This window comes from Bombina bombina, chromosome 1 (assembly GCF_027579735.1).
Source record: "Bombina bombina isolate aBomBom1 chromosome 1, aBomBom1.pri, whole genome shotgun sequence".
NCBI classification, from domain to species: Eukaryota; Metazoa; Chordata; class Amphibia; order Anura; family Bombinatoridae; genus Bombina; species Bombina bombina.
Window position 1 is genome coordinate 150,403,675 of NC_069499.1, and position 20,121 is coordinate 150,423,795.

The following is a 20,121-nucleotide window of genomic DNA, read 5'->3' on the forward strand; positions in this document are numbered from 1 at the left end:
TCCATTATTAAGGTTATATCTTTCTCTTGGTATTTTTTGTTGAAACCCATACCCGAGTAGGCTCAGGAGTAGCAATTCACTACTGGGAGCTAGCTGCTGATTGGTGGTTACACATATAACCCTCTTGTCATTTGTTCACCAGATATATTCAGCTAGCTGCCAGTAGTACAATGTTGCTCTAGAGCTGACTTTAATTATGTGTAAAACTCTTTGCAGTGGATAAATGCATAGTTATATACGGGCAATAGTGCAATAATAACAGTGCCTTATGGCTAATAATGCTGATTGGCTAAAAGGTGTTGTAAACCTCACCTCATGAAACAAATAGATTTCAATTTGGTAACCGGAGGAGGAATAGTAATAGAATTACTACAGAATAAAAAAAAGCTTTAGCACATCTGCAATTGTTGATAAATGAAGGTGCATATAAAATTTTTTGTAAAACTAAATCAGTCAACTCACTGAATAAGGATGCAACCAAGAGCACTCACTTCCTTAAAGGGACATTAAACCCATTTTTTTTCTTTCATGGTTCAGACAGAGCATACAATTTTAAACAACATTCCAATTTACTTCTATTATCTAATTAGCTTCCTTCATTAGATATCCTTTGTTAAAGAAATAGCAGTGCACATGGGTGAGCCAATCACAGGAGGCACCTGTGTGCAGCCACCAATCACCAACGGTTAAGCCTATCTAGATATGCTTTTCATCAAAGGATATCAAGAGAATGGAGCAAATTAGATAATAGAAGTAAATTAGAAAGTGGTTTAAAATTGCATGCTCTTTCTAAATCATGAAATACAAATTTCGAGTTTCATGTCCCTTTAAGGTCACATAGACTATATTTCTATAATTATTTAAAGGGATGTGACACCAGAAATGTGTCATTCATAATTCAGACAGAGACCATGCAATTTTAAACAACGTTCTAATTTACATCTATTACCATTTTTTCTTTGTTCACATGGTATGTTTTTTTGAAGCACTATACTGCAGCAGTTTTGAAAAGAATGTTATCCATTTAAAAGAGCACTAGATTGCAGCACTATTTCCTGTCATGTAGTGCTCTTAGGTGTCTCTTCAACACAGAATATTATGGGAACAAAGCAAATTTGATAATAGAAGTAAATTGGAATTTTTTTTAAATAGTGTGCTCTGTTTGAATTAAAAAAGAAAAAATTGGGTTTTTATATCCCTCTAACCATGGATTAAACCTACATCCTAGGTTATTTATGGAGTAGAATATATAAGACATCCCCTGATTGATTGATATGATTGATTGATTGAGTGAGTGATTGATTGATTGATTGAGTGATTGATTGATTGATTGATTGATTTCTTAATATTTGCAACCTTATTCAGCATGCGCCCCTTGTGTTTTTCATTTTACTTGTGTTTTTTATTATATGCCAAATAAAGGTTACATTTTTTTGTAGTTTCCTGCTCATTCCATCTAATCTAGGAAGTGAGTGTTTTTGGTTGAATCCTTATTCAGTCAGTTGACTGATTTATTTTTCTAAAATGTAACAAATACACAGCACCTTAGCCCATAGACATAGGGCTAGATTTATGAAAGGCTAGGCGAACTCTGTATGTGCTTCGTCTGTAACTGCGCCCCAGCTCGCCTCCAGAGAAGCGCACATGTGCGCCTGCATTCATCAACAAAATAGACGTAACTTTGCGCAGGTGAGCTGGGGAGTAATAATGATAGATTTCGGCCTGTCGGAAAAAGCATTTATTCCCTCTTTACTCCCTATTTATCACAGTACATCCCTATAAATATTTACGCCACCATGTTTTGATTATTAATAAAACATTTTTTAGGTAACTATTTAGCTTATATTTATGTTAGATAATGTTTCTGTGCTGTTTTTGACATATGTTGATAATTTAAGATCATAAAAATAAATATATCAATATATCAATATATATATATATATAACTGTTGGTACCATATGCGCCCGTGGAAGCGCAACTTTCTGGCAATAACAGTCTCTTCTTGGCGCTGAGCCTTTGAAAAATTAGTTAAAAGAAGAAAGTACTGCATCACAAGATGTAAAAGCATGTATTATAATGGTGTTCGCCTCAGTCTGTATGGCGAAATATACAACACGCAATTGAAGCCGAAATTTCAGTTCCCTATCGGCTCCAAGCAATGATAAATAAGAAACTGTGCGTATTTGTAGGTCGGGCTGTTAAGTTACGCCTATTACTAACGTATATTGTTGCAGTCGGGAGCGGGCCCGTGCACCTAGGCGAATGCAAGCGGAGTGTGAATAAGTTTCTTTCAGATTTGCGCAATTATAGGTGCAGAGTGCTTTGCTGAATATGACGATCAGTTCGTATGCGCTATTTTGGACGGAATTATAAGAGAATGGTTTTGATAAATCTAGCCCTTAATAGATATTTGTTTTTGCATTTACACATATGACCTATTTAGGTAGTGCCATTAGCTAGCAATCTTTTTTTTTTATTTCTATGATCCAAATAGAGCATTCAATTTTAAGTAACTTTCCAATTTACCCCTATTATCAATTTTTCTTCATTCTCTTGGTATCTTTATTTGAAAAAGCAAGAATGTAAGCTTAAGAGTTGGTCCATTTTTGTTTCAGACCTGGGTAGCACTTGCCTATTGGTATCTAAATGTAGCTACCAATCAGCAAGCGCTACCCAGGTGCTGAACTAAAAATGGGCCTGCTCCTAAGCTTGCATTCTTGCTTTTTCAAATAAAGATACCAAGAGAACGAAGAAAAATTGATCATAAGAGTAAATTAGAAAGTTGCTTAAAATTGTATGCTCTATCTGAATTTTAATTTTGACTAGACTATCCCTTTCATTTGGACTTTATAGCCCCTTTAACTTTTTCATCTTTCAAAATTATGTTAATATATTGGTGTTTTTAAATGAATTGTAATATTTATAAGATAATTCTAGCTGGGTCACCTTAGCTAGCTGGTAAACTGCACACCATTAAGCTGCTTGGCCTTTATTTGCTATATAAACAGACATCCCAACTCTCTCGGAAGTTCTGGGGATTTTTCACATTGTAATAGCGGCTCCTTGAGGCCCGCAAATTAAATACAATATCCCGGAAACGTGGTTAAGCTCTTCATATCAACTGTGCATTACACACAAAGCCATTCAAGCAGCTACTATCTGTGTCATGTGACTGCTTTGACATCACAGGCCCTTTAACCAGGAGGGGAACTAGTCGCTACCTTCTCTTAATATCAATTTTATTAGTTTTTGCCCAAATAAAAATGGCAATCTGTGAGGAAACGTATTTGTTTCGGGGCTGGAAGTGAGTGTATTAGATACTGCTGAACACAAGTAATTATTATAACTGTCTGTGTGATGTAGTTTATAAAGTCATATGTAGATATGCATTGTGTGTGTGTATTACAGGCAGTTTTACATAAATATGCAGAGGTTTTGTTTTTGGCTTATCAAGAACCTGTGTATAGTTGGGAGAGTGCTGTAGGTAAAGAATAATGCTCTGTCTGTTGGTTTTCTTTATATGGGGAGAGGAATATATTGTTTAGTGGCTGTGTGGGGGGGAGCAGAGTAGCCGGTGAAAACACCTCCCTGAAATGAGTTTTTGCAGGTGGGGATGTCTGTATAAATGATGAAATAATTATTAACAGACTTAAACATTATAACAAAACTTTTATATATTTGTAATTCTGACATAGAGAACGCAAACTGCTTGCTTTCTACAGCATTCTAAGATCAGCATTTCAAGAAGGAAAGTTATAACAATTAGCAAGAGAGGCAATATTAGACTAAATAGCAGCTGTTTAAGGGGGCTATTTTTTCTTTTGCTATCTTCTGAGTAACTGGCATGAATACACATTGAGATAGTTATGGGAATTCCTGTATAATTAGCCTCTCCACACTATGATGCCAAGCACTGTTGCTTTGAGTTTTTCATTTTCCGCATGGTTATAGGCAAAGTGGTATGACAGAAATTTCACATGTCAAAATCATTTGCATGGCAGTAATGAAGCCTGGCTTCTACACAAAGGCATTTATATGCCACACACTTCATGCTTTAATCTACCATTCACTTCTAGAACAATGTATTTGTTGTTGTATTCTCTGCTTCCTACTATTTAAATCAGAGTGTCAAGGTACAAATTCTGACACCAGTAATTCTACTTTAATTGTGTAAGGTCTGTCCTACTGAAGAGGTTAATTAAAGCCAGAAATCATATAACAATATTTTCTACAAGACAAGATTGTAATACAATGTATTTATTCTAACTGACAATTATTATAATTAATACATTGTCTCTTTTTTTATATTTTGCAGCTCCAATCAATCCACATTTACGTAAGTATTATAAATGATAATATTATTCCACAAGTGTCTATATTACAATGTAATACAATACAAAAAACTGGCCCATTGCATTTAGTAGTTCCACATCTTCATCAGGTCAGTGGACTAATGAAGATAGTGGACTAGCTACATTTGTGGATCATCAATTGTATGCAAGTATACATATTTTGTTGTATTTTATTACATTGTAACATTGTTTATATTTGCTTTGGGCCTGATTACAAGTGGCTTGCTAACTAATTTTTTTGCTCCCATGCAAACTCCTCTTGAAGTAACATTTTAAAGCAGGAAGATTAGCACGCGTATTACAAGTTGAAAGTAAAAAGTTACTTTAAAAAACAACAACTGGGAACCTCTCAGGGTGACACAGGAATTTGTCATTTCCCTGAGTACATAAAAAAACACAGGAATGGACTACACTCTCTCAATATATATTTATATATATATATATATATATACACACAGTATATATATATATATATATATATATATATACTGTATATATAAATATTATTACTGCTCGCATGGTTACTGGGTACACATCTGCTAATTTAACCCACCTGAGTGTATGCAAGTGTTTTGCAAGCCCTGGTGAACATTTACTTTGGAAATTCCATGAAAATATTCACATTACACCCTGACCAATACAGTAGAGTGGGCAACATCCTAACTCTGGCTTTTTACGCCTATCGTGAAAGCGTTTAAGCGAAAACATTTTACTTTCAACTTATAATACGAGTGCTACCCGACATGCGTAAAAAGCCTACTTCTAGTGGAGTCAGCGCAGGAGCGGTAAATAAATTTTATAAGCACAGAACTGAGGTTATTTCCCACCTCCCTCTAGTCATGGGTCCTGCCATGTTGAAATCTATGTTTCACTGCATTCTAGTGCTGATGTGTTTGTATATGTGTAGCAACTCTTCATCAGATACCTTCAGTAAAATCTAGGTTACACAATAACAACACGCATGACTAGAGGGAGGTGCACAACATGTTTTTGTGTGATGTCCCTTTAGCAATCTCTTGTCTGTTAGTTTGTTTATAGTAACTTTCTTAAACAATAGGATGTTGTTTATTAAAGAAACAGTCTAGTTAAAATTAAGCTTTCATGATTCAGATAGGGCATGCAATTTTAAACAACTTTCCAATTCACTCAATCATCAAATTTGCTTTGTTCTCTTGCTATTCTTAGTTGAACGCTAAACCTAGGTAGGCTCATATGCTAATTTCTAAGCCCTTGAAGGCTGCCTCCTATCTTATTGAATCTGACAGTTTTTCACAGCTAAATGGTGTTAGTTAACCTCTTAAGGACATATGACAGAATTTTTCCGTCATAAAACCATTGAGCAAACTGAAAGCTGTGTCCTTAAAGGGTTAATGTGTGCCATATAAATAACATTGTGCTCATGCCCATGGACTTACTTTTAAGAGAGCACTGATTGGCTAAAATGCAAGTCTGTCAAAAGAGTTGAAATAAGGGGGCAATCTGGAGAGGCTTAGATACAAGGTAAACAATATATTAATATAACCGTGTTTGTTATGCAAAACTGGGTAATGGGTAATAAAGAGATTATCTATCTTAAAACAATAGAAATTCTGGAGTAGACTGTCCCTTTAAAAGCTGATATATTCGAACACTTTACAGCAGCAACTGAAGTGCGGACAATTTAGGAAAACTTTTATTTTTTATGGATAGAACAAAACGACTAAGGTTTTACAAGTAACCTATTGTAAATTGCTTAGTTTAACCTGTTCCAGTAGCCTAAATTTCCTACATCACAAAATGACTTATTACTTAATTTTGATTTTCTTTTTGAAAAGCAGATACAAGCCCAGAGGGGAACATATGAAATTTTCTGACCAGATATTTAAGTGTAGGAACAAAAGTTCATACCTTGCCCTTTTGCAGTTGCTTCATGTATTGCAGCACTTTTAGAAATTAGTACTATTTCTTTTCTAACTAAAGTTCCCTTCTGGCTGAATTCTTTGCTCTTGAACTTTTGTATGACCTTAATAGCAGCAGGAACAGGATATTTTTAGATATTTTTTAATTAATGCTTTGTGTTTGAATCTTGTATTAATAATTCCCTAACTTTGCAACAATGATAACTAGTCTATACTTATCTGTTCAGATGGATTTCAATTGGTCTATGAAATAAAACCAAAGTTTCATGACTGTGGTTATTAAAAATGTATATCTAGATTTTTAATTTAAATTTGAACCACTAAATATATGATTCTATGTAAAAAAAACCCCATTGCAATTAAGTTTGAAATAAACACTATAAAAGGGTCTTCATTGTTCCCCTCCTCCTTCTTCCCCCTCTCATATTTTTTATTTCCTTCCCCTCACACAATGACTCCTGCGCGACAACAGCCTAGCGTTTACCCTCTTAAATTTATCACAATCAATGTAAAGGGTTTAAATAGCCCAGGGAAGCGATCCATTGTTTCCCGAGAATTACAGAAACTGAAGGGGGGACATAGTTTTTATACAAGAATCACATTTCGCAAGGAATAAGGAGCCTAAATGGCATAATCACAGATACCCCACTGCCTTTTTTTCGTCAGGTCCCCGTAAGCAAAATGGAGTGGGCATACTCATACATCATAGAACACCTTTTCAACTTGACAGAGTAGAGAAAGATAGGGAGGGTAGGGTCCTTATCTTGGTAGGTCGAATACATGGCAGACAGGCAACATTAGTTAACGCCTATGCGCCCAATGCAGCGCAGCATACCTTTTTTAAGACGCTCTCGTATAAGTTATTGGAATATGCTAAGGGTATACTGATATTAGGAGGGGATTTTAATGTCCCACTGAACCCCTGTAATGACACTTCTAATGGAGTTTCGAGTGTCTCCCATCACATACTGAAGCAAATAAACGTAACAATTAAAAAACACTTATTACACGACGTATGGCGTACTCTATATCCCAAGGAGGCTGAGTATATCTACTACTCTAGTCCGCATAAGAAATACTCCAGAATAGATTATTTTATGACTGATTCCCAAGGCATAGCATATGTGAACAGTAGTGACATTTCACCTATTACGTGGTCGGACCATGCACATGTCTCCTTTGAGATGATATGGCCTGACACTGCCTCCACCCCCTTAATCTGGAGATTGGATGATGCCCTATTGGACAATCCCTTGATTAGAGAAGACATGTCTGCTAACATGACCGAACACTTTGAATTGAATGCGACAGGGGACTTGCCACTGCCTATCATATGGGAGGCACATAAAAGTGTCATCAGGGGGCACTTTCTCAAACACAAAGCCAGACTAACACGGCAGAGTAGGGAAAAATACAATCATATGCTGGCAATATTATGACACTTGAAGAACAACATAAAAAGATAAAAAGAATCCCTCAAAGGCGGACTTAGACACTAGGCTTACACAAACTAGGGTTGACTTTAAACAATTATTACAGGAAGAGAACCAACAAAAAGCACTGTGGCTACGACAAAAATATTATGAGGGAGGGGACAAGGCAGGAAAACTGTTAGCTAGAGCACTTAAAAGAACACAACTGAAGTCGTACATATATTCCATCAAAGATAGCAGAGGTAAAACTTACAAAGACAGTCCCAATATTTCCGAAACTTTTCACGCAGATTTTAATGGACTTTACAACCTTAAAGCATCACAGACTGATTCACCCCCTGACAAGGCACCACAGAAACTAGCAACACAGGAGTACTTACACAATACCCAGCTGCAGACACTAGCACAGGATGCGATAGAATACCTGGAAACACCTTTAACACAAGAGGAGATACAGGTAGCTCTTAAGGATCTCTCAAATGGGAAAAGTCCTGGACCATACGGGTTGGAGGCTAAATATTACAAAACATTTTCGCCCATACTGTTACCACACTTACAATCACTGTTTAATGCCTTGCCCAACCTGGTAGATTTACCTCCAACCATGCTGACAGCGTACATTACTGTTATACCGAAACAGGGGAAACTGGTAGACAGAACACAAAGCTACAGACCAATCTCATTATTGAATACAGATGTTAAACTATTGGCAAAGACATTGGCAAATAGGGTTAACAGGTTCTTACCTGGCCTGATATCTACGGACCAAGTGGGATTTGTCCCGGGGAGGGAGGCAAGGGACAATACCGTCAAAATAATGCAGATCATTGATTATTCCAAACAAAGGGGGACGCCGATTGCGCTGCTGTCAACAGACACTGAAAAATCCTTTGACAGAGTGAGTTGGCAGTTCCTTAGGAGCATATTAGAGAAAATTAAGTTGAAAATGCTCTGCCTCTAGACATTTGATATCTATCATATACACACTCCTTCTATATGTCCCGTCCTATACGACATTGTGGCACAGAGAATTAGGGGCTGATCTGCCAAAAGAGGATTGGCTAAGGATTTTCCGGCTTGCCAAGTTCTTTTCCGTGTCAGCACGTATACAGGAATCGCATTTTAAATTGCTGAGCTGGTGGTATTTGATGCCGTGTAAGCTAAAAAATTTTTTACCTTTGCACGTCGGATAGTTGCTGGAGGGGATGCGGAGAGAAAGGGACCATTCTGCATATCTGGTGTGATTGTCCTTTGTTAGACGGATTTTGGGGAGAGATATGGAGGGAGATGCAGGAAATCTTGGAGCTGGACATTCCAAAAACCCCAGAAACACTACTTTTACACTTCCCAAATAAAATTCAGAATCCGGTGAAACAGAACCTCCTGATTCTAATGCTGACAGCAGCCAAAAATCTGATCCCACAGCAATGGAAATCAGCAACGATTCCCACATTATCTGAATGGAGGCAGAGTGTACAGAACATTCTGTTGCTTGAAAGATACCATTACATTCGGGCATCTAAGATAGATATCTATGAGATGATTCTTCAAATGTGGGAACGGGGCAAATAACTTTCCTAAACAGTAGATTTAAGATGGCAGGGAGGGGACAGAGTTCTGAGCATATATATAAAGGCTGTGCCATTCTGGACTCCAGTGTTAATGTGTGTGTGTGGGTTTTTTTTTCCTCCTCCTTTTTCTCCTCTCGCCTTCCCTTTCCCCATCTTTCCCCTTAGACCAGTTGAGAATAGGTAACCTGATTGGCTTGGTCGGGTTGGGCTGAGTCTTGCGAATCTGTTATAATGTAAGCGCAAAAATTGATTTGAGAGTTTTGAAACTATCAGAGTTGTTCAGTACCACTATGTTTGAAAACTAGATGCGAAAGGACTACAACGGGAAAAATTTTAAAATATGAAAATGTAGAGCTAATTATAGATTATTATCCTTGCTCACCCAACTCGCAGATGTGGGTGTGTTGCTATCACTGAGTCTTGGAGACAAGGACAGAAGGCTGTGTGTTAGGCCAGAAACCCCAAGTTGATTGACACCCAAACAGTTGTTAACACATTATTGTATTCATTGTAGGTGTGAGCAAAGTGAACCTGTAATATTGATTGTATTGAGTGTATTGTAATGTTGTACATGGTTTCTTTTCAATAAAGCTCTTTTAAAAATAAAAATAAAAAAAAAAAAATATATATATATATATATATTATTTAAAAATATTTAATAAAAAATATGCCATAAATCTTCATACTGGCGGACTGTCTGGCAATACTTAAGAAGGGGTGACCAGTGAGGGGTGAGGGAGGGAAGAGAGCTGTTTGGGAGGGATCGGGTAGGGATCAGGGGGTGGGAAGTGTCAGTTGGGAGGGTTATCTCTACACTAAAGCTAAAATTAACCTTACAATAGACATGTGTGATTCGGTTCGGTTCGATTCGGAAATTCGGAAAATTCGGCGATTCGGATCGAACCGAATTTCCGAATTAAAATGTTGCCAAATTTTCCGAATCGAACCGAATCGAATCGATTCGTAAATTCGGATGGCCATTGGGATTACACTAGTATTATACAGTATGTTAGGTTAACACCTAATATACAGTATAATACTAGTCTAATCCCACCTAACACTTACCGAATTGCCGAATTTGCGAACCGAATCGATCCGAATCCAGCCGAATTTCTTCAAATCCGAATGAATCTGAAACGAATCCGAAACAAATCGATTCGTAATTTTCCGAATTCGAATCGATCCGAACCGAACGTCAAAAAATTCCGAATCGATCCGAACCAAATTTTTTCGCCCTGCACATGTCTACTTACAAGCTACCTGATTAACCCCTTCACTGCCTTTGAAAAATAGAAGTGTGGTGCACAGCTGTAATTACTGGCATTCTAATTACTAAAAAGCAATGGCAAAGCCATATATGTCTGCTATCTCTGGGGATCCCATAGAAGTTTTTACAATCATTTGTGCCATGATTGCACAAGCGGTATGTAAATAAACCAGTTTGTGAGAAAGTTAATGAATTTTTTTTATTTGATTGCATTTGGCTGTGAAATGGTGGCATGATATATAACAAAATGGGCCTAGATCAATACCTTAGGTTGTCTACTTAAAAAATATATAGTTTTGACAGGTATGTAAAAAGGAACAAGGCTCTATTTTAATGAAAGGATAGCAAAAATGCTTAAAATTATCGAGTAATTTGGGCAAGTTTTTCTCTTAAAGGTCCCAGTAGTGCAGGGGTTAAACAAGTGCATTAGTTTAGTTACGAATATTCCTGACAAAAATGTACAAACTAATTGAAAAAAAAAAACATATACTCTCGAAAATCATTTGTAAACATAAATTTATTTAAAATACCTATAGCGCTCTGGGGTGCCGTGCTTATTCCTGCCCTCTTTCACAGAGCATAGGGCCATGCTAATAAAAGGGTTAACATGGGCCTGGGATCCGTGAAGAAGGATCGAGATTAGCGTGGCTTCCCTATCATGCTATAAGTAAGTATAAAACTACAGGTGATCCATTTTCTCCTGCAGTAAAGGAGCGTTTACATTTAAATTGACCTTCTGAAGTGTAAAAAAATGTAAAGCTTTTATTCCAAAATCTTTAAAACATAAACATTCACGCTAAAAAGCACTTAGTCATAGTTTTAATTAAAACAAATGTAAATATGATTTAATATTCAGTATTTATTTTGTTTTTAACTAAATGAATACCAAATACAGCAGCAAACAAATATTCTAAAAAACTAATTTTTCACAATATTCTTTAGGCAGGATTTGGCAATGGTAAAGCAGTTTAAGAGCAAATCAGTAGAATCCTCAGGCAGGCAGGGTTTGGCAACGGTAAAGCAGTCCAAGGGCAAACCACTAGAATGGTCAGGCAGGCAGGGTTTGACAACAGAGAAGGAATCCAGAATAATAGGGGTTAATTGGCAGAGTAGTCAGGCAAGCAGAGTTCAGCAGCAGCAAATCAATCCAGCAATTTAGGGGTTAACAAGCAGAGTAGTCAGACAAGCAGAGTTCAGCAGCAGAGTATCAGTCCAGCAATTTAGGGGTTAAACTGGTAGAGTAGTCAGACAAGCAGAGTTTTGCAGCAGTATATCAATCCAGCAATTCAGGGGTATAACAGGCAGAGTAGTTAGACAGGCAGGGTTCAAACACAATAAGGCAATACAGTAGTAACGATCTATCACACCCAGGATCACACAAAGTACCACCTATACTTGGGAAGTGATAGAACTTTTAAATATGCTTACATAGGCTCAGGATTCGCGCCACAGACATCCAGATCGGCATCAGTGAGAGAGGAGCGTGCGGCGATGACGTCAGCGCCGCAAGCATCCAGACTCGGCACAGCCCCTGGCAATGAGTAGGGAAGGAGATGCCTCGACCCTAGCAACGCTAGAGCGGCGCGGCATGACATAGCCCCCCTCTCAAGGATTCCCTCCGGGTACCAGAGCTGGCCTCAAAGGATGAGCAGCATGGAATCTGGAGACCAAAGATGGAGCATGCACATCACGGGCAGGAACCAAGGAACAATCTGCCACAGAGTAACCCTTCCAATGTATCAGATATTGCAGTTGTCTGCTCCTGTATCTGGAGTCCAGGATCTTAGCTACCTCATATTCAGGGTCACCATGGACTAGGAGTGGAGGAGGAGGAGCTTTGAGACAGATATATCTATTCTTGATGTAAGGCTTCAGTAGTGAGATGTGGAAGACTGGGTGTATGCGCAGGGTTTTGGGTAAGGCCACTTTGTAGGCAACAGGAGACAGTCTTTTCAGGACATTGTAAGGGCTGATAAACCTAGGCCCCAATTTGTGACAGGGTTAAATATGTCGAGTAGAGACCCAAACACATTCACCCACTGGGGTGGCACGTACATAAGCTCTATGACAATCAAGCAAACTTTTTATATCTAGAGACAGATGAACGTAGCTGAGAGCGAATACGGTGCCAATGAGTGGTGAGTTCGGTAACGTGTCAGCCTGCAACAGGTACCCCAGTGGACTGAGCAGAAAGAGGGAAGACACAAGGTTGATACCCTGCTGCGGCTTGAAATGGAGAACATTGAAAAGAAGTGTGCCAATGAGTGTTTCTTGCCAGTTTAGTTAGAGGTAACAACAGTAGGTATGGCAAGCATTGATAAAGGCTCTAAGGTAGGCTTCAAGATCTTGGTTTACTCTCTGTTAGTCCATTGGTCTGAGGATGGTAGCCAGAAGACAAGGAAACAGTGGTTCCTATCAACTTACAAAAGGCTCTCCAAAATGTAGAGACAGACTGTGGACCTCTGTCAGAAACAATATTCAGAGGAATGTTATGAAGTCGTACCACATGCAAGAGAAAAAGAGACGATAATTGTTGGGCAGAAGGCAGTTTGGTTAGGGGCACAAAATGAGCCGGTGTGAAAAAACGATCGACCATAACCCAGATAACTGTAGGGGGGTCAGAAGGAGGAAGGTCTACAATGAAATCCTCCATAGTAGTTTGGTAATGGACAATGGTTGGAGCAAGCCAGGAGGCAAGGATCGGGAGTTTTGTTGGCAGCACAAGTTGTGCAGGCTTTCTTTTGGAAAAGATGCTTAAAAGTTCTTGTTAAACCAGGATGTCCTGAGAGTTTACTATCATGAGCCCAGGAGAGTAAAGAAGTGCGTAGATTCAGAGGTACAAAAAGGATATCGGAAGCCACGGGAGCTTCAGGAGGTTTACTAGACTGGGCACGTTGCAATCTTTGAAGAATGGCGGTTTTCAGTTGAGCTACCATGCAGGAGGGAGGTATAATGTGTTCAATAGGGGAGGAATAACTTGAGTGAGGGAACTGATGGGAAAGGGCATCCGCCTTCCTGTTCTTGGTCCCAGGAAGATAAGAAACCACAAAGTTAAAACGGGAAAAGAACAAGGCCCACCTGGCCTGTCAAGGATTAAGTCAATGAGCAGTTTCTAGGTAAGTCAGATTCTTGTGGTCTTTGAGAATCTGAATGGGATTGGCGGTGCCTTCTAACCAATGACGCCATTCAGTCAAAGCCATCTTAATGGCTAAGAGTTCACGATTACCCACATCGTAACTCCTCTCTGCAGGAGTAAAGTGTTTAGAGATAAAGGCTACAGAGTGTGACTTGGAAGTCAAAGGATCCCTTTAGGTTAGAACTGCTCCAGCCCCTATCTTGGAGGCATCAACTTCTAAAGTGAACTGTAGGTCAGGATCACGATGGCGGAGCACACACAGAACAGAAAGTCTTTTTCAGACAAGAGAAGGCATTCATGGCTTCAGGAGGCCAATGTTTACAGTCTTTGTACCGTTTTGTCAACTCAGTGAGAAGAGTGACTGTTTGAGAAAAGTTCTTTATAAACTTGCGGTAATAATTGGAGAACCCCAAGAACCTCTGTAATTCCTTTAATGAAGTAGGTTGAGGCCATTATAGAACTGCAGTGAGTTTAGCAGGATCCATGGCAAAACCCTTCTTCAAGATGACATAACCATGGAATTGGATCTGAACTTAATCAAACTCACATTTCTCTAGCTTGGCTACCAAAGAATTGTCTTTGAGACGTTGAAGTACCTCTCTCATGTGTTTATGATGCTCCTCCAAAGTGGAAGAGTAAACAAGGATGTCATCCAGATAGACGATGACAGTGTGGTTGAGGAGGTCACGGAAGACATTGTTGACAAATGCCTGGAAGACTGCAGGGGCATTACACAGCCCAAAGGGCATTACAAGGTATTCATAATGCCCAGATCTTGTGTTGAAGACGGTCTTCCATTCCTGGCCTGAAATATACAAATCAGATTGTATGCCCCACGTAAGTCCATCTTGGTGAAGAAGCGAGCATCCTAGAGAGAGTCATATAGTTTGGTGATCAAGGGAATGGGATAGCAATTCTTGATAGTTATGTTGTTCAAGGCCCTGTAGTCGATGCAGGGTCTGAGCCCATCATCCTTACTGACGAAAAAGAAGCCTGCCTCAATAGGAGAGGTGGAAGGTGAAATTAAACCTTTAGCTAGGTTTTCTTGGATGTACTCCTCCATGGATTTGTTTTCAGCTTTGGAGAGTGTATAAGTCCTCCCTTTAGGAAGTGGGGCTCCGGGAACGAGATCGATCTTGCAGTCATAAGGATGTTGGGGTGGCAGCACGTGCGCTGCTTTTTTCTCAAACACATCAGTGAAGTCCGCATATACTGAGGGCAGGTTTGCATGAGTATGTATACTGGCTATGGGTATGCGGAGCAGAGGAGTGACTTAAGCAAGGCAGGAGTGGAAACAGGAGGTACCCCAGGAGACCAGTTGTCCCTCAGCCCAGTTGAACTGTGGATTTTGTATCCGAAACCAAGGAAGACCAAAGATGACAGGCTGTGCTGGGGAATGAATGACCTCAAACTGCAGCTGTTTGGTATGAAGGACTCCTACAGTCATGGTCAAGGGTACAGACTCAAAATGGATCAACCCTGAACCAAGGGTGTACCATCCAGAGTTATTTTGAGACAATGTCTTTTCTGCAGAAGAGGCAAGCCAGCTTGAATCATAAAATGGTGATCCAGAAAGTTCCCAGCTGCCCCTGAATCAATGAAGGCTTGAGGGTGGACTGTATTCTTAAGGAAGGTAAGGGTTACAGGTACCATAATCCGAGTGGAATGAGGGGATTTAGTAGTGATCATGCTTAGAAGTACCCCAGTGTTATACATTGACTTTTCCGGGATGAATGTCACACTCCTTTAGTTGGTGGGAGTTTGAACCACAATAAAAGCATAGTCTCAATCTTCTTCTTCTCTGTCTTTCAGACTCTGAAGGTTTGAAAGAGGAAAGATGCATGGGTTCCTCTACTGGGGTGGCTGGAGAAGATGAAGGGGTACAGGATACTGCTGAAACCGGACAAATAGAATGACGAGAGGGAAGGACCCTCCTAGTTCTGTCTCTTTTGGCTTGACTCTCCTGAAAGTGAGAGTCCAGACTGATACAAAGTGTTATAAAGCCATACAAAGAAGAAGGAACATCACGATAAGTGAGTTCATCTTTGATGCGTTCATGCAGACCCCTCCTAAAGGCCGCCTTGAGAGCACTGCCATCCCAAGTGGTTTCAAGTGCCAAAGTGCGAAACTCAATGGTGAATTGTGCCACAGTTCTATTGCCCTGGTGGAGATGCAGGAGAGAAAATTATGCAGCAGAGGTAAGGCTAGAAGTCCCAAACACAGAAGATAATGCAGAAATGAAATCATCAGTATCATGCAGGAGTGGAGCGTTCTGTTCCAAAAGGGGAGAGACCCAGGCAAGGGCCTCGTCCTTCAGTAAGGAAAGGATAAAGGTGCCCCTTGACTGATGATACTGAAAGGTGTGAGGATCATTGTGGAAGTGCAGCCTGCATTAGTTAAGAAAACCCCTGCAATCAGTAGTACCTTCATATTTGTCAGGCAATGGTATCCAAGGTATACTCCCAGAAGCAGATGAAGAAGCCACAGTACTAGAAGTAGAGACTGGCGGTACAACAACAGGAGTGGTATTCCTTGCTGTAACTAGTAAGGAGAGTTGAGTGGTAATAGCCTGAAGATAAATTGCTCTGCCACCTCATCTGGCTCTATGGCCCAAGTATAATGTAATGCTCAGCCAGTAGTCCCGTTATCCCGGCGTTGAGCCGGAAAGATAGGAGATATCCCAGAGTAGAGAAAGTTAGCAAGATGAGGAAAGCAGCACTCACCACAGGCTGTGTGGTATTCAGTGGCAATGGTAGAGCAGTCCAAGGTAAACCACTAGAATGGTCAGGCAGGCAGGGTTTGGCAACGGTAAAGCAGTCCAAGAGCAAACCAGTAGAATGATCAGGCAGGCAGGGTTTGGCAATGGTAAAGCAGTCCCAGGGCAAACCACTATAATGGTCAGGCAGGCAGGGTTTGGCAACAGAGAGTAGTCAGGCAAGCAGAGTTTAGCAGCAGTAAATCAATCCGGCAATTTAGGGGTTAATAAGCAGAGTAAGCAGACAAGCAGAGTTCAGCAGCAGAGTATAAGTCCAGCAATTTAGGGGTTAAACAGGTAGAGTAGTCAGACAAACAGAGTTCAGCAGCAGTATATCAATCCAGCAATTCAGGGGTATAACAGGCAGAGTAGTCAGACAGGCAGGGTTCAAACACAATAAAGCAATACAGTAGTAATATATCACACCTAGGAGCACACAAAGTAACACCTATACTTGGGCAGTGATAGATCGTTTGAATATGCTTACATAGGCGCAGGATTCGCGCCACAGATGTCCGGACTGGCATCAGTGAGAGAGGAGCATGCGGCGATGACGTCAGCGCCACATGCATTCAGACCTGACACAGCCCCTGGCAATGAGCAGTGAAGAACATGCTGCCTCCCTAACAATGGCTAGAGCGGCGCAGCGTGACATAAGGTGACTTATCTATAAACATCAAGTACATTGATAATACAACAGTCCTATATCTTGCCCCCCAAAAAGTACACAGTTTGTATGTAGTACTTGAAACCATACTAGCAAAAATGCAAACAGAAAAGTAAAACAAATCCAAATTAATCATGTCCTAAGATACCCTGGTTAAAGTACAGACTGTAAGAAAATATAAGGCAACATAATCTATAAAGAATGGGAGACAACATATCAGTGTACTAACCATGGAGAGCGCAAGAAAACCGCTGGGCCAATTACAGAGGTGCTGCGGTGTACAAGGCTTAATAGGGGCAGCACATGCCCCCCACGTCATCGTGATGTAGCGTTCAAGGCACTGGTGCGATCATAACATTGAATACTATGTATACACGCTAGATGTTAGTGAAGTATAATAATATCAGTATTAGGCGTCAATGGAACAATGTATCAGTATTCAATTAAAGGCGGTGATTACAAATACTAATGTGTAGTGTTATCAAATAGTGCTCAGAAGAAACGTGTCCCCTGTACAAACAAGGGCAGATAATGTGGTAGTACTGTGGACTATGTAGTCGGTGTTACTTATAAGAGTCCAACACCGTAAGGAGCAGATATGTATTAAACAAGGGTGAGACATATATACTATGTGTGACCACACCGACACCCCTGGTTATCTACCTAAAGTGGATTGCCTATATGGTGTGATCGTAACATCTGATACTATAAATACACACTAAATATTAATATGGGACATTGTATCGGCATTCAATTAAAGGTGATAGTTACACATACATTAAATACTTTTAGACACCCTCACACCAACAAACGCTATCACATTATATACTTTCTCACTTGTACCACTCTATATGTGATCTACATGCTGAGCTGCATTTGTGGCCTGTTTTACATAGGGAAAACCTCAGATGACATCAAGAAAAGGATGGCAAATCACCAAAGCTTGATTCGCACTGTCATTGAGAAGAGAGACAGTGACCAACATGTGGCAAGACATTTCATGGAAAAAGGCCCCACAGTCAAAGACCTGAGGTTTCAACTCATTGATCCCATCCCTCCACTACCTAGGGGCCGATAGAAACAAATGATTGCTACAAGTAGAAGCACGTTGGATCCATAAATTGGACACAGTACACTCCAAAGGTTTAAATGCAGGAATAGACTGGAACTGAGACTGGAACTGCTTCCTATGAAATTTCTCTGTAACTTTCTCTAAGCACTTTTGTGTATAGTTTTTTTATAAGAGTTTTTTGTAAGAGTTCTGACTACTCCTGACATAGTAATATATTGGGGGCTAACATTACTGGCCTGTGTTTAACCGGCTGTTCATAATAAGGATGTCCCCCTTTATCAGTTTGGGGGTCTAGCTTTGGGTACTCTAGGGCTAGGAGTATTGAATTTTTGAACATTGATTTTTTTGAACATAGTTTTTTTGAACATATGTTTACATAGTTTTTTTGAACATATGTTTACCCTTTCTCTGGTCAAACTACACTTGTCCTATATATACATGGCTCTAACGGTCAGGCTTCACTGATGGATACTTTGACACATATCATTACATTTGTTGAATGTAGACCCTCTTACGGAGCATAGACCACTTGCTTTTGTGGACATTGATACTTTATCTCCTTTTGGATCCCACTAATAAATATAAGCTTCCTAGGGTGTTTAACCCTTACAGGTTACACCATCGATATAGTCCGTATTACTACTTTGTAAGCTGCCCTTGTTTGGACAGCTGGAACATATCTTCTGATAACGACATGACAATACCACACTTTAATGTATTTGTAACTACCGCCTTTTATTGAATACTGATACAATATCCCGTATTGACATTTAGCGTGTATATATAGTATCCGATGTTACGATCACACCATATAGGTAATCCATTTAGGTAGATAACCAGGGGTGTCGGTGTGGTCACACATAGTATATTCGGCTCACCCTTTTTTTATACATATCTGCTTCCTAGGGTGTCTGATTCTTATAAGTAACACTGACTACATAGTCCACAGTACTACCGCATGATCTGCCCTTGTTTGTATAGTCACCTTTATGGTTCTTTGTGTGTATATATATATATATATATATATATATATATATATATATATCTGTACTATCACTGGTTTGTTTTTCTCTTCTTTTCTTTTTCTTTCTTTTCTCTGTTTCTTTATTGGGTAGTTGCTGCTATGGTAACCCCTTTGGCATTTTTTTAGCAGTGGAAGGGTCCTAACCCCTTTATATTGTTTGCTGTATTACTCATTTTTGTTGGTCTGATGAAGGGTGAACACCCTGAAACGTCACATAAAATAAATCAAGTTTGGACACTTTTTCAAGACCAGTGAGTGCTTTGTTCCATAGCCACTATATATTTTTATATATATATATAAATATATATATATATATATATATATATATATATATATATAGTATATATATATATATATATATATATATATATATATATATATATATAAAATGTTCTGTATTTAATGGTAAAAACAAACCCCCCTACGTAAAATGTATTTATAGCTGAAATAATTCACAATATAAGGTGAAAAACCAGTACAAAATATTCTATGATCAGTTATTTTCTAATAGAGACAAATAGTCAGCCTCACCTGTATTTCACCTCTTTATTTACCATTATTTCTAGTTTTGTCCAAACAGATTCTACAGTTTTTGTGTTTGACTGATGTACTCTTTTGTCATTTCCATCATGCTGGTTTCCACTTTCCAGGTTCTCGCTTAACTTGATTTGTAGGTCTGGAATCTAAGATTGTATTTTCTGTGTAGGCTGGGATGAAAATATTGAGTTATTTTCTTTAATGCTTGATGGGCTAAGAAGGCCACAAGGCAATCCATTGATACCAATGTAGAATTGTGTGTTTTTTTCTCATTTACAATAAATAATTCACATACCCTCTAAACTGTTGATCACTGAAATAAAGCTGGCTTTCTCCTATTTTTATAGATATTTGTTTATTGGTATTTCAAACTGCGAGGTTAATATAGATTGACAAATCTATGTTTTTG

At 39.1% G+C, this 20,121-nt stretch overlaps 1 protein-coding gene across 1 annotated transcript in view; it reads left to right on the forward strand.

Annotated features, from left to right (window-relative positions):
• The window catches only part of MDGA2 (MAM domain containing glycosylphosphatidylinositol anchor 2), a 1,262,343-nt gene that overhangs the window by 1,119,935 nt on the left and 122,287 nt on the right, over window positions 1-20,121 (forward strand). The window contains exon 12 of the mRNA XM_053697669.1: window positions 4,316-4,336. Within this exon, the coding sequence (XP_053553644.1) occupies window positions 4,316-4,336 (21 nt within the window). The remainder of the gene's footprint in view (window positions 1-4,315; window positions 4,337-20,121) is intronic.